Below are 16507 nucleotides of genomic sequence, written 5' to 3' on the forward strand. Positions count from 1 at the left end.
GACCAAAGGTATCTTACGTTCTTTCAACATTTTAAATATACTCTTATATTGCTTTGGATATAATGTAAGAAACCAATCAGTCTTTCGACACACAAATATATAATTCAATGTTAACCAATGTTAAAACATAAGACGCTTACCAACCAAGAAAGCATTATTATTATTATTATTATTATTATTATTATTATTATTATTATTATTACAACATTTATAGAGCGCAATATATAATAATAATTACTCTAAGCGCTTTACAAAAATACAACACATGCATACAAAATATATAGCAAATCACATATAAAAATAAAATTAAAGGAAAAAACAACCAAATATAATCTATCACTTGTATTAAAAATAATGATGAAATAAAATATTAATCTGACATTTGGCAAACATTTTGAAAAGTTAATGATGTAAAAGCTGACCTGTAATTTAAAAACAAAGTTAAAAATATAAAAAGGTATGTTTTCAGGTCTTTCTTAAAAATGTCTAAAGAGGTACAATTTCTTATGGTTGGAGGTAGATTGTTCCAAAGCATTGCTGCTGATTTGTCAAAGCGCCTATCACCGTACGTTTTTGTTCTTGTATCGTTCGGTACCTGAGGAAGATTGCTGCATTGTGATCTTAAAGTTCTTACAGGCCTATAGATTGAAATCAGTTCTTGTAAGTATACCGTGGCGTTACCTTGGAGAGCTTTAAACACATCTAAAAGTATCTTATTCTGACAGCGGTATTGAATCGAAAGCAAATGTAAAGACATCAATACAGGAGTAATGTTTTCGTATTTCCTTTTCTTTGAAATGAGTCTTGCCGCTGAATTTTGAACTCGCTGTAATTTTGTGACGACACTAGTATTAACTCCATGTAGTTAGACATCTTCGGAAATGTAAGGTCTTATACGTCCTATGTTGCGAATTTGATAATAGCAAGCTTTACTGACGGCACTAGTTTGTAGTTCCATGCTTAATGAGCGATAAAAAAATATGCCTAAGTTTTTCACACTTGGTACATCGCTAATGATATTTCCATCGAATGAGAGCTCAAGATTTGATAACTTATTAAGCCTGTTTTTCGGTGCAAAGACGATCAGTTCAGTCTTGTCTTGGTTGACTTTAAGGAGGTTAGAATCCATCCAAGCACTAATGTCGGAAAGGCAGTTTCCTAACCTAGTTGATATATCGGACCAGTCATCGAGAGGCTTAATCACCAAGTACACTTGTGTGTCATCAGCGTAACAATGATGCAACATATTATGGCGTCTGCAGATTTCACCGACCGGTTTTGAGAACATGCAGTAAAGTTTGGGTCCTATAACGGAACCCTGGAGTACACCATATCGAAGACACTTATCGTCGGAAAGAGTAGATCCAATCGAAACATATTTAGTCCTGTTCGTCAAGTAGGATTGTAACCACGATAAAGCTGTTCCAGATATTCCTAAAGAAAATTCGAGACGATTCATGAGAATATTATGGTCAATGACATCAAATGCCGCGGATAAATCTAGCATCAAAAGTACGGTACAACAGTTTTTGTCAAGAGCAGACATGATATCATGATGGACGCGTAGAAGGGCGGTCTCAGTAGAATGGAATTCTCGATACGCTGATTGAACATCATCATATAAGGAATTCGATTTTAAGTGACACTCAATTCTCGATGCAACAACTTTTTCGACTACTTTCGAAACGAAAGGTAAGTTTGAAACTGGACGATAGTTCTTCATTATCTCCTTATCTGAATTGTCCTTTTTGAGTAGTGGACGCACTATTGCTCTCTTGAATGCTGGTGGTACTGTTGCTTCGGATAAGGATTTGTTCACAATGCCTGTAATTGTAGGCAGCAATGTTTCTAAACAATCTTTGATAATATTAGTTGATATTGGATAGAGCTCACAGAATTTAGACGGAGCTGATGAGATAATCTTTTGTACTTGATGACATCACTCACATGATACAAGTGAAAAGGTTGTCAATGGCTCACCGGTGAACTTTATGTCAGCTCTTAAGATATCCAGTGTAGTGTCTGCAGTGATTGACTTGGCACTGAGTTTGTTACGAATTATTGGTATTTTCCCAAGGAAGAATTCTCCGAATTTGTTCCCAAGATCCTTTTCACTCTGATGTGAAGGGAGGGCTGTTTGATGGATATTCCCCATTAGATTATTAGTAAGTCTGTAAAATTTGTTTTCTGATCGTTGCCAATTTCAAATATCTTATTAGAGTAATAGTCTTTCTTGATTTGTATGAGAAGTCTGTTTGTTTGCCTACATTTATTTTTAAATATTTCACGATCTACTGTTAGCCCAGTCTTCCTCATTCTACGCTCGGCTTTCTGTTGATCTGCCTTAGCTGTACGAAGATGATGGTTATACCATTCCGCATTTGGTCGAATTATGATATCTTTCGAGACTAATGGTGCATGTTTATCAACGATCGTTTTCATGTCGGTGTCGTATGCTTTCACAAGTTGCTCAACAGGTTTATCGACATCCTGAACACATGAAGTTTGTATGTCGAGAATAAGAGCGTCCATTAAAATCTCGCCGTATTTGCGAAAGGAAACTTTTCCCCTCTGATTCGATGGTTTTGATATACGAAGTTAAGAGTGGAGGGCGTAATGGTCGCCAGAAAAGTTACCGTGTTTATAGCATTGATATGGATCACATATTGAAGGTGTGTCAAAGAGGATTGACGAAATCTCTCTTGTGATGACTACATCGAGAGTGTGTCCCTTGATATGAGTCGCACCTTGAATGTGTTGCACTAATCCGCGGTCTTCCAAAGATACGAGAAATCGACGGGCAGTGACGTCATTCGGATTGTCAAGATGAAAATTCAAATTACCAGTTACCAATTACAACAAGTTGATCTAGGAAATCATGCCACTCTTCGAAGAAATTAGCAATTTTAAAATTGTCTGTTCGCGAAGGTGGTGGGCGGTAAACAATGCACAAGCGTAAATGTTTTTTGATAGTTCCAACATTGAATTGTAAACCTTCCAAATGAGTAAAAGCTTTATCTGGTTTGATTAATTTGACGTCCAGGTATGTGTTGTAAATCAAAGCAACTCCACCGCCTCGTTGTCCGGTTCATGTAATATGGTCGATGGCATACCCGTCAGGAGTCAGTTCTGCGATGACTCCTTTGTCTACCGTAGTTCCAAGCCATGTTTCGGTTATCGAACAAGTCTGCACGAGTAGATAATATATAGTCGCATATTGATGTGATCTTGTTCTTTACTGATCTAGCATTCAACGAAATAAATTTTAAGTATTTATCACAATTTGAAGATGTTGTAGCGATATTTTTCAGGAAAGGTGTTCGTGATATGGATTGTTTACTTTCGTTCAGGCGTGATTTTAATAAAATTGGTATTGCATTTTCAAGGTTAGCGCTGGTGTAATCAATCTGAGTGTTGATTGTAACTAAGTTGGAAATGTTAAAAGTTGGAATTGTTTTGCAATTAAAGTCTCTGCTAGGCGACACTCCAGTTCTGATAGGTCGAAAGAAATTCATCCCAGCTTTTGTACCTCGTCTATTGCGAGAGGTCAGTCTCTCGTTACACGCACTGTATTAATAACATAAACGTGTGTGCGGTGAACTACATTTTCACTATAGAAAAAATGGGAGCGCATCCATTCTTTATTAAAACAGCCATTATGGTCGTTTTCCATGTTGTCGTTACAGCAGACAAAGCCCAAAACGACATTTTTTTGTCTGCAAAACGTATTACATCCAATGTTTATTATCAGAGGTAGACGTAGAAAATAATAAGACTACGTGATAAGACTTATGCTACCACTACACTCTCAAAAGAAGAGATAGTGGATAACCATCAATCTATGCTATACTTTTTTGGTCTCTCTACTAACGATGATGATGATTTACCATATATGTACTGGATTCCTAAACTTCACATGAATCCATACAAACAACGTTACATAGCTGAATCTGCAAAATGTACCACCAAACCTCTTTCAAAACTTTTAACTTCTATACGCACAGCTGCCAAAGAGAGTCTCCAGTCTTACCACAACTCTAGTTACTCCCATAGTGGTATTAATATAATGTGGATCCTGTAAAATTCTAAAGATCTTTTTGGAGACCCTCAATTATTATCAGGATATAATAGCATTAAAACCTATGATTTTTCGACACTGTATACTTCTATTTTTCATACTCAGTTAAAATCACGACTAAAAACATTATACATCGTTGCTTCTCCAAAAGAGATGATACACCTAGATATTATTATATTCTTTTTTTAAGATACTTCATACTTTGTTAAAAAATAATTCCAATTCATTTTCCAAATATACAACAGAAAAAATGTTTTCAAAATGATGGAATTTTTGATCGACAACATGTTTGTCCAGTGTGATGGACGCGTTTTGCAACAAACAGTCGGCATTCCAATGGGAAAAATTGTGCTCCTCTACTTGCTGACCTATTTCTACACTCTTATGAGGCTGACTTAATAGCTGATTTGATCCAAAATAAGAAAAATCGTGTAACTAGATCATTAAATCTCAGTTTCTGCTATTTCGATGACGTACTATAGTTTCGGGGATTTGATACATCGCATCTATCCCAAAGAACTTAAGATAAAGGATACTACAGACACTGTGAAGTAAACCTCACATCTTGACCTAAACTTAGAGATCGATGGTAAAGGAAAACTATTGACCAAACTTTACGACAAACATAATAACTTTTCATTCTTAATTGTCAACTTTCTTTTCATCTGTGGTAACATCCCTTCAGCACCTGCGTATGGAGTTTTCATATCACAACTCATACGTTATGCCAGATCTCGCCATACTACGCAAACTTTTTGTATCGCCCTAGACTTTTTACAGTTAAGCTTCTGGAACAGTTCTATGTTGCTACAAGATTTAAGCCATCACTACAGAAGTTTTATGGTCGACATCATGAACTCGTGGATCGTTACAGTGTATCCATCTGCACCATGAAAATTGATTCGTTCATCGTGTCATAGTTTTCCTTTTCTCTTTTGTCTATCCCGGACTTGAATTTTTATGAGCAACTCGGAAGGTGTTTCTAGAAAAGCAGAGGACGCTTACCCTTCCGGTGCACCTTGTTTATGCTCCCATTTGTAGTGGAGGCAGAGTTGCTCATTTGTTTTTATTTACTTTATATGTATTATTTTAGTTACTTAATGTTTTTTGTTGTGTATGCCTGTTTTCCACGTTTGCTCTTTGTCCCTGCATTAGTTTCTTTTAATTTTCGCTAGAACCTTGGTACCCTTGGTTACTCTTTCAAAGGTCTATTCAAACTTGAGAAAGATAGATAAAGTCATACAATACATACCTTTTCAATGGATTGATGCAATGGCTTGGAAAACATAAAATAAAGTCGAAAATAATATACAAATAAATGAAACTTATAAAATGCAAATCTGAACGGAATAATATTGGATTTTCTGTGCGCGACATACTATTCAATAGCTTATACTAGTCCTAGTTGCATATTTGCGAATATATAATCGTGTTTTGTCAAATGTTGACATGATGTAAATGAAGGTTAATAAAAGAAATACTAAATTGTTGAACTCTAGGCTTTTTACGAAGGAAAGCATGAAGAAGGAAGTCTATATGACAAATGGTAATATGAAAGATAAAACTGCAAAAACTTTGAAACCACCGGAATGGTCCTGGCTTCTTAAGTAAGGATTCGACTGGTGTATGAAATAAAATTCAGTCACAGTCTCGTTATCTGCAACGTAAACATGTTTGTCCCTGATAAGAGTGATATATAGTGTATCGGTAAAAAGAGGAAGTTTAACTGGTAAAAGTCTTTATTAGACCAAAAAACATCTTAAGCCATTAATCTTTGAAACTATTTTAATGGCTAGCGACGTGTTCTCATAATATTTGTAAAAATCAATATATAAAGAATTGTTCAGAATACGATAACGTTTGTTTCCCTCAATTATAGACGTGTGAAACTTTCCAACTAAAAGTTTGTTGGTCATCCAGGGACAGTTCTCTTTAGAATCAGGTAAGATTTAACTACGAATGATAGTTTGTTCCAAGGTCAAAAAGTTCAGGTCAGGTCAGAAAGTCTTGATTCGTGTGGAAACAGATTTGTTATAACAAAATTAATAACTTTTACAGTACAGTCGTAATATTTGAATTATTTATTGAAAAAGGGAACTAATGGATTATTTAGAGGATCAATATTATTACGTTTACGAATCAATGTTGGAATTTTTAAAAAAAAGAGCATTTGTTTATCAGTTAAAATCATTTCTTATTTCTGCAGTATTGCACATATATGATATTATAATAAGTATAAAAAATATATAATTAAAATAGTGTTGAGGTGTTAGGTTATTCAATATGAACATACTTTTTAACGTTTAATAAAAGAAAAACATACAAAATGCAGAGTGAGTTGTATAGCGAATAGAGACGTCACATTCTGAGACGATTGTATAATATTGATGTTTTTACATGTATCGTTAATTTGATCCTTTATCCTACATAATAACACATAGATGAACTGTCTCGTCTTACCATACATCGTGTACTAAGTTACAGCCCTAGATTAATCCTACGAGGAGGAATGAAGGACCTGCCTGCGAAAGCTATATTAATATATAGCCTAGCTGGCCGAGTGGTCTAGGTCGCTGGACTTCGTGCAGGCGGTGTTGCCATAGATGTCACAGCGGTACGTGTTTGATTCCCGCGGAGGAAAAGACTAAAAATTTGCATCGCAAATTTGATAGTTCTAACATCGTTGGTAATTTTTAACAGACTTCTATAAGTTTATATATATATATATATACATTCTGGACCTCTGTCAAGAAAAAATCCACATTATCCAAAATTCCTCCTGAGCCATCTATAATTGCTTTCAGATAGCTAGACAGTTTACGTAACCTGTTAGTACGGGCAGAAATATCTAAGAACAGCTTAACTCAAAGGAGGTCGTTCATGTGGTGACAAAATTGTAAATGCTGCGAACAGATGTCACAATCGTCAACATTTACTAGCATGGTCACGAGTAAACATTACAGAATAGTTTGTAACGTAGACTACAGATGTGATTTATTAACTTCGCTGTTCCGTCTCTGACATTCAATATGATGACAAATCCAAACAACCTTGTCACAACATTCAAATGAGCACAGGTGCGACATAACAAAATATCCCTTACTTCCAATAAATTAACATGTCAGGTTATCAAACGAAAGGGTTTTGGATAAAAGAACTCCGTGCCTTACATCAACACGGAATAAATTAAAAAAAACATTAAGTTCTTCCATGCTTGTATAGTTCTTTTTCTTTACAATGTTTGTTTATTTTTCTAGTTGAACTTCGAGAACATGTCAAATGTGGAGTTCAATGTTTTACTTTCGAAAATGATGTTCATACAATACGTCACAGGTATTCACTTGATGATGCAGTAAATTTGAATGTGAGAGATCGTGATTTAACAATGGTCATTTTGTATATATTCACTTTCCGTATAAATATACCAAAAATACCTGGATGAGCAATTACTTTTTCTTTTAATGAATCTAAAATCATTGATAACTTGACAGTTTGACTATGATAATGCTTTTTAAGTAAATATATAATTAAAAGATATGTTTTGTCATCCGCCTATAGGTGTTTAATGGAAGACGGAAGCAATCTGGAAGATGGAACAAGGTCACAATACATCGACCGATGACTACCAGAGGGAATATCGAGAATACAAAATAAGAACTTTGAAAATAACTGGTGGCATTCAGATAGATCTCGGAATACTATGTGGAATTCTGAGTTTGACTGGAGTCGTTATTGCCGGTATCCGCAAGTCTGTAGATTGCTCCTACACTTATCGTCCTAATAACTATGGCAATTGGAATTGTCCACATTATATGTGGAATGCAAATCCACTTTTAGAAGTTGATATAATGTGTTTTATTCTATCTGGTTGGGTAAGTTGTATATTTTCAAACATGCTAAAACGTGAACGAAATTGTTTAAACGGCAGCTATTCCATAACTCCTCCTTGTTTCGGTCTTGAATCATTTAAATTAAATATATTATATATATCCTGTTATCTATTATTTTACGTAGTTTTTACTGAATGGGAGTTTCCCTTTTCTCATGAACTAACAAAGACAAAGAAAATGGAGAAGTTTGGTAAGTGAAAGTAACAAGCTACAGTCATGATTTTAAAGAAAAAAAAACCAAACAAACAAACAAACAAACAAAAAAACAAAAAAAACAAAGAAATTGAATTGACATTTCCTTTTGAAAATCAAATGTAAAATTAATTTTATTCTTATGTCTGTATCACATTTGCATTCGGGAATTATGAATCAAGTAAAAACTAAATAGGATGAACTAAAGAGCAGAAATAAATATCGATTTATCGCATTAGAATGGCTCCTGATATTAATGTTAAGTTTCGACACAATTTTGGTATTTGACGTTCTTCTTTCAAATGTTGTAACAATTGATATTTCCATTTATCATGTTTCTTCTGCCTTTAGAAAATCGCCTACATGGTTTTGTGTATCGTTGGTGCCCCAGTCATTGTGCCGGCTGTGTTAAGTCTTAGTGTGCTTGGAACCATTTCGGTACGATCAATTATTTGTTTTTAGAACAGACATGGAAAATAGACATACACAACACAGAACATAAAGTAACTAAAATCATACACACAAAGTAACAAAAACAAATGAGCAACTCGGTCGTGCTTAAAAGTAGTGCTCAAATTCGTACAGCCAAAGAATAAACTGTTTAATCAACAATGATAACTATTATTCTTACGATGATGAAGATTATGATGATAATGAAAATCGGAAAAGAGCCCACGGTTCTATCATTTAGAATTTATTTTTGTGTTAAACAAACAATTATTACTTTTTAACTGTGTCTATTATCTATTATATTCAGCGTGTGACAAATGAAGGTGGTCTAGGGGCAATTCCGGGTTTCCTTGCATTTATAAGTTTTATAGAGGTTGTTATTGCAAGTATAACTGGTTCTGTCTGTTGTTCGTCGTTTGGTCCATCGAAAGTAAGTTAATTGTTAACAACTGATCCATGTCAATCTATCATTTAAATATTTTTCGTATATGTCGTATCGGTGGAAATAAAGAAGAAAGATTAACGTGTCCATCAGAAAGACAACTTTTCGAAAAAAGAAATAATATGAAAGCAAGACAAAAGTTTGAAACGAATAGAATTAATGCCGTCACTTTTTGTGTACATGTATAATCCTGTCTTGTTTTTTTTTGCATTTTCTGTTAGTAATATTTAGAAGATTTTTTTTTGTCAAGACTCTCTTTTAGGGCACTGCTTATGTTTACTTTGGAACATCCCAGACAGCTGCCGGAACTGTTCTTGCCATGCCAAATACACAAACCCAAGGACCCGACATTCAAATTCTACAGACGCAAAGTGTACCATTTGTTCAAGCCACTGGATGAATAATAACACAGCAGAATCCCACCTATCCAGTACGAACAACACAGCAATCTGAACTGAGTAGCATAGCCGAACCACCACCTTACAATTCATAGATATAACTATAGCACGACTTAATCATCTAGATGACGTGTCTACATACTTTGTTATATAATCGTTAGTTTCAACCTTGGATTGTGTAAATTAACATTTTTCAACAGCTATATTGAAAATTTATTGTGATTGTTTTCCATGTCTGGTCTTTGTCCCTGGATTACGTTCTTTTGATTACCGCTATGACTTTGGTTCCCTTGATTACTCTTTGATTACCGCTATAACCTTGGTTTCCTTGATTACTCTTTGATTACCGCTATAACCTTGGTTTCCTTGATTACTCTTTGATTACCGCTATAACCTTGGTTTCCTTGATTACTCCTCAAAACATAAATGACAATCAATTGTACAACAGGTGTCTTACAAATAGAGTTATATATGTGGGATTGTAATGTGCACTATAAAGCCTGTTTCAAATCCCCTTATTACATATCAGGCAACAGTAAATAATGGACACTACAGTTATGCACATTATGCATAGTTTATATACTTAAATAAATTACTTTCTTATGTGCTTGATATTACTATGCTATAAAATTTCTTCTATTTAAATGATAGAAGGTCAAACAGAAAGAAAGTGCACCATTCTAAAAACAAATAACCACAGAAATAAAACATTTATAAACATATATTCTTTCTACTTTAATTCATGCATAGTACATATAATTTTCTAATCAATCCAAAAACGCAGAGTATATAATTTTTGTATTCATTTTCGGGCGGAGAAAGCCCAAGAAAGAATACCAACGTCCGCATAAAAAAACATACATATACTGTTTTATCACCAAATTGTTCAAAATAATTGTGTGTACAAATGACAATCATCGTATATTAAAAAAAGGAAAATTCAATGTGAATGTGATTTCATTCGTTTGATATTGGGAAATGTGCTTACAAAAGAAAAATAAAAAAACATTAAACAGTTTTAAATTACCAAACTATCGTACCTTCATATGGCTATAAATCTATTGGTAGTTAAATAGATTTAGGCTGTATAGAAATACACATGAAGTAACTTCTTCGGTAGACAGTTGTACAAAATTGAGCTTTCTAGAGTGATCTTGATTGCTGGGTTTAAATCATCTGAAGAGTTGTTGTTGAAGTCCGGTTTGTACACACGCAACGATGTAAGACATGCTTATCGTCTTTCATTAGTTTTCATCTCTCTGGTAGCGTCTTAACTTGTTAATATCTAGTTTCATTGAGTATAGAATATATACAGAATCGTAGAAGCAATCAGTGATCATTGTTAGTCAAGTTCATATCTATACGTGGCTCAACACAAATTTCCTTCACATTGTTTGGGTTTTAAATATGTAAAACAATATACATTTCTATTATAAATACCTTTGACTCACACAAAAAAAAATTCGTATCGATGCAAAGAGGAATTGCATGACATATGTTAAAACTAATCGTATCCCATTAAAAAAAACAACTTTTATATAGTGTAGTTATTAGAATTTCTTTCAATAAGCTTAACAGTTTTTGTAAATGTAATGAATGCTATTGTTGCTATTTCGCATACATTAAGCATATATTGAGTACACATCAGTTATTAAATTTAATGATATAAAGAAAATAAGAAGACAATAAAAGACCTTTGAACTTGAAGTCTTTCAATTTAACCTCTACTTTTATGTAGCAGCCCATATAAAATTCAGACACTGCCTACAGAAGAGGTGAGTCATGGTGTTGAAGAACCCACCGAACTAATGATGTTTTTTGGGTTTTTGCAAATGCTATATTTAACATAACTATACTCCTTTCTGTATTTTGATCTGCATTTGTAAGAAAACCATACACAATCTCACTAAAATCTCCTGAATAAAACCAAACTGAAAACATTACTTCTACAAAATGCCAATTTCATACACATTCTATACAAATTTTATCTCGCCAGTGGTAAAATTGAATGACAAAGTAAGACTGGTTATGTGTTTTGTAACTGTTTCGGATTGAGCTTTGGTGTATTTTTGACATACATGAATCATTTCTTATATGTTTTTTCTTTATAACATTTGTTACTAAATTCAACATCTTGAGTTTAAGTTCAAATTATAGAAAGCAAGATATTTATTATGATGAAACGCACAAAAAAAATATATACAAACTGAAGATGAAGAAAACACATACCTTACAAAAATACTGATCGACTTTCAAAATGAACCAAACGAAAAGCCAGGAATGACTTCAGATGTTCTGCAGGGTAAAAATGTCTACACAGAGGCACACGCCGAATTGTAAGTGAACAAAATCCGATATGCGTCAAGTTCTGGGAGTTGGGTTGTCAATCAGATAAGTCATGAAATTAAGGGATAATATTTTGAATAATTTGCGACCCACTTATCGGACAATATTTTTTTTTCAATAAAGGATAAGTTCCTTATTTGAAAAAAAAAATACCACTAGTTAATCTCTCCATCGAAAAGATGTGTTTTTTAAATAGAATATTGAAGTGACAATTGTTTCGACATATTTATCAGCTCTTGACATGTATATTCTAAGTGCATTTCAATGAAACTTTAAGTCAATTTACTAAAATGAAATCGACAATATTCTCTGTTTTCCTTATTCTGACGGGACAAATAGTCAAATTACACTTTTATAACGTCGTTTTATATACCATGTTTCACCCACTGATTGATTCTTACAAAGACTGACACTTAAGTAGACAACACAATTATTACAACCGGAAGTTACTGTAAGTCATTTTCTAACACAACGATTAACTAAAGAAAACGCGAAGAAAAACGCTTGAATTTACACAACAATGTAAATGCCAAGACACAAATGTTTTAACTAGGATAATATCCTTTGTAAAAGTATATTATTATGTGAAGTTTTTGTCGTTGGCAGATTACCCTAAATGAAAACCCCGGACGAGTATTTTTGCTAAATTGGCCTTATTTGCACATATATCCATTGTTTATGTCAACTGTTTTGAAAACGTATTAACATTACAAAAGAATAGAAAAACGTACCTTTCTTATTCAGTAACCAGCATTTATTTCACTTTTGAAATTATCGTAACATTACCACTATCATGAGTATAATATTATATATATTGTATATGATTAAGAAATGAATGTTCCGTTTACTTGCTTGCTGATTAAACGTAAAATATGATTCTATTGTGAATTTTCATTTAACTACATGTGAAGATCTTTCAAAGAAAACTGTTCTATAAAAGTTAATTATATACATATTTTATGACTGATCATAGAAACAAGTCAATGAACTAGACATTTTTAAGTAAAATCCTGGGTAATACAAGCTTAATATAGAAAGTCAACGGAATATAAAAGAGGTAAAAATGGAGAAAATTGAGAATTTGATAATCTGTTTACATAGTTACCGACGGTCCTTAAGCATTTCTTGAATATTTTGGGACTAGTTCTCATTGTTGTGATGTTGTGAATTATATTTATTGTTTTAATCAAAATTCCTTAAATTGCAAATCAAAATTGCTTACAGATCTAGATAACACGAACCATTTTATGTCGAAAATCAAAAGAAGATTAACGAAACTCCCGGGATCCAACAGTTGATCAAACCAGGACAAATATCAACAGAGTCCTTTATTTTTAATTTTCCAAACTAATCTAACACTTGAATATGCATGTACAGGTATTATACAATATGGTCTGTATTGAGGTAGAACTGCTTAAATTGCAACGGAAATATATTTTGTTTCCTTTTATAACACATGAAAACATGTTTTGTTGAAGTGATGGGCAACTACTTGAAAAAAGATTAATTAGTGATAACTCATGGTTGTGCAACTCTACAGTTTAATTCAACTGAATTATAGCGTCAGTTTTTACTTGAAAAGTTCTTTGTTTTTTCACGTATGTCGTATATAAAAACCTCTAATTATAAAAAAAACAACTCATGATCCATTCTTCGTACTAAACTAATAGTATGCGGAATATACATAAACAAATCTATTAACAAAGTTTCAGAAAATTTCACCATGTAGTTTTTTTATGTTTGAATGTTCGTAAGGTAAGACATTGAATTTGTTTTGAATAAATGGCTAAGCTCATGTAAATATTCAAAAAGGTTACCACATGTCAAATAATGATGACTTATATTGAAGAGCATTGCGGGGCACATTATGATGCAACGTATGGCGCAAAATAATGTCACACAAAATCAATAGTTATTTTCTGCATGAAGGGACACATTTATATATGATAAACATAGTTATATGCTGAATAGAAGCATATGCTGAACACGTGTGTCACAGCTACAAGATGAAAACAAAAGGCTTAAAATCTTACCAGGAATTATAAAAAGATATCTTTCACAGCTCTAAATGGTTAAGGATTTATAAAACTGGCAAGGTTATTGGTTAGCTGGATTGTCTTAAGACAGAGAATAGTTCATAATTCAATTTAAACATTTTTGGAAAAGGAATCTTGCTTTGCAAAGATGGGGTCATTCAAATATTTTTCCGCCAAATGCAAGATATATGTACCCATTTGAAACATTTAATGAAAACTTCAATTTCCTAGTATATATAGAGCAGATTTGCTGGAGACAGACATATTTCTTCTAAATGTTGAACCCTTGCTTAAAGTTATTTTCCCGTTAACATCAGTATCGCTTTGAAGCTTGTATATAAGGAGTCATTCAAACGTTCTAGTGTCCAAAACCCTTTCAATTTGAATTACTTCCCTTAACCCTTAATTAGACAAACATTGTTTGTTTATTTACATTTTAATTGTGCATGGTCACTACAGTCATTATTTTAGCTAGTAGTGAGATATAAAACAAGGACGTAGCCGTTTTCGTGACACTTTTTATTTCTGTTTTATTATTTCAAATTGTTTTATCTTTTGAACACGTTTATACTTTGAATTGTTTTTACTTGAAGGGCACTACCTATGTTTACATTGGGACATCCCATACACCAGGAGGAGATGTTCTGTCTATTCCAAATACACAAATTCAGCAGCCTTCTATTCACAATTTGCAACCGGGCCAATCACAAGGAATAGCTGTTGTTCAAAGAATCATGACACAACAGCAACATATTCCAGGAGGACCATATCTACAACCGGATCCAAGTGGGATATAAATCCATTAACACCACCCAGTATCCATGCAGGCATTTGGGAGTAATGATCAACCGCCTGTTGACAAGTCATGGACAAGCGAAATGATGATGCGCGTTAAGATAAATACACCTCTATGTAGATAGTAATGATTTTTACATTATTATTCAGATTTTCGTTGTTTGTGCTCATTTATAGGGTCCTAAATGATAAAAGAGAACTACTTTTTGTTAGGTTACTTTTTATTTGCGTATCAGTGAAAAAAACAAAAGTACAAGGCAAAGGGACTAAATGAAGCTCTTTCAAACGGATAAAATATCTGCAGGACGTGGAATGTTAAGTGCCAGTCTTTGTAAGGATCAGGCAGTGGGTAAACCAAGAATAATGAAAGTTTAATTTGACTATTTGCACCATCAGAATCAAGGAAAAACACACGATTTTCTATATCACTTTAGTACACTGAGTTGAAATTTCATCGAAATGCACTGAAAATCAACATTTCATGGGCAGATAACTCTACCAAAAGCTTCATATTTCTAACATTATATTGATTTTATTGATAAATTTCTGCGCAAATCCAGTGATGCAAAGAACTTTTCAAAAAGGTCTTTTCAAAAAGAGAAAGCATCCTTGAGTAATATTATACCTGCAGATTCAGATTGGTGAGGTTTTGATATGCGTGTTTCTGATTTTCCTATTTTGCCTGATTCTTACAAAAACTTAAACATTAATTTTCTTTGAAAGAGTGCAACTGAAATCAATGCCAGCACATTGTCAATTCATTTTTTGTTTCAAAATTGGTTAAGCTGACTAATGGAACGGTCATTGATTTGCAACAAATTAATATTTTAAACATTTTCAACAATACATTATAGTATGTACATATATTTTCAAACTGCAAACCTACTCAATACATAAAAAAAAAACCAGTTAATTAGTGTCCTTTAAGATACAGTTGACGTTACTATTTGTAGTAAACCTTGCGTAGGTAGAAAGACAATTTTCGAATTATTCCAACACATAGAAAAAAAGCGATTGAATGATTTCTGGACAATAATTAAACAAAGTATGTTATTAAATATAAAGACATTCAGTTGACGTTTTGAACAATCTCCGTTTTAGAAAAAGCTGCTATATTGTACCGGTGTTTACTTTTTTTACCTAAAAAAATAACAAGCTTTCGTTCTTTTTTGTCTTTATAACTAAACACGCACACGTTATTTTGAGAGTACAGATTTGTGTCTTTAGGTTTTGATCATGTTTTTGCTTTGGTTTCGTTCTGTTTCTTCAAATCGTTGGTATCAGTTAGTAAAACTACTACGAATATAATATATCATAGGTTATTCTATAGGAGTTTCGCTATTGACAGGGATTTAAAAGACAATTCAGACATCGTGTTTTACAGATATATCATCATTTAATAAAATTTAGTCACTGCTAGAAGTTCGGTGGGTTGTCAATCAGGTAAGATTTGAAATTTAAGTGAAGATTTCTTGTTCTTTCTGTGAGATATAAATATATATTGTTCCATCTATGAGATAGACTTTATAAAACACTAATTGACACTTAACTTTGTATAAAACTGCTAAAGTTTTAAGTAGATCAATGAGTGCCAAGGCTACATCAGTTTTCAAAGACCCCTATGTAGCAAAAACATTCTCTGCTATACATGACAAATATGTTGTCGTACCAGCAGACAAAGCTCAAAACAACATTGTTTTTGTCTGCAAAACGTTGTACATCCACTGTTTATTATCAGAATTAGACGAAAATAATAGCAGTGATAAGACCTATACTGCTATAACACTCTCCAAAGAAGAGATTGTGAAAACCATAAATCTGTGCTATCCTCTTTTGGTCTCTCTACCAAGGACGATGATTGTGATTTACCGTCTATTTAC

At 33.1% G+C, this 16507-nt stretch overlaps 2 protein-coding genes across 2 annotated transcripts; both read left to right on the forward strand.

Moving 5' to 3' along the window:
• Window positions 1–5800: 5800 nt before the first annotated feature.
• Window positions 5801–9666, forward strand: LOC148617773 (uncharacterized). The gene is made up of 4 exons (XM_088585318.1): window positions 5801–6020; window positions 6883–7155; window positions 7637–7950; window positions 8093–9666. Exons 3-4 carry the CDS (start codon window positions 7669–7671, stop codon window positions 8129–8131), a joined length of 321 nt encoding a protein of 106 aa, XP_088441444.1. The 5' UTR covers window positions 5801–6020; window positions 6883–7155; window positions 7637–7668; the 3' UTR covers window positions 8132–9666.
• Window positions 8472–9666, forward strand: LOC148617774 (uncharacterized). Its single transcript, XM_088585316.1, has 3 exons — window positions 8472–8598; window positions 8918–9040; window positions 9315–9666. Exons 1-3 carry the CDS (start codon window positions 8524–8526, stop codon window positions 9450–9452), a joined length of 336 nt encoding a protein of 111 aa, XP_088441442.1. The 5' UTR covers window positions 8472–8523; the 3' UTR covers window positions 9453–9666.
• Window positions 9667–16507: the final 6841 nt, after the last annotated feature.

Source organism: Perna viridis, chromosome 5 (genome assembly GCF_037379345.1).
Source record: "Perna viridis isolate PV_CMFRI_1.1 ecotype Kerala chromosome 5, ASM3737934v1, whole genome shotgun sequence".
NCBI lineage: Eukaryota > Metazoa > Mollusca > Bivalvia > Mytilida > Mytilidae > Perna > Perna viridis.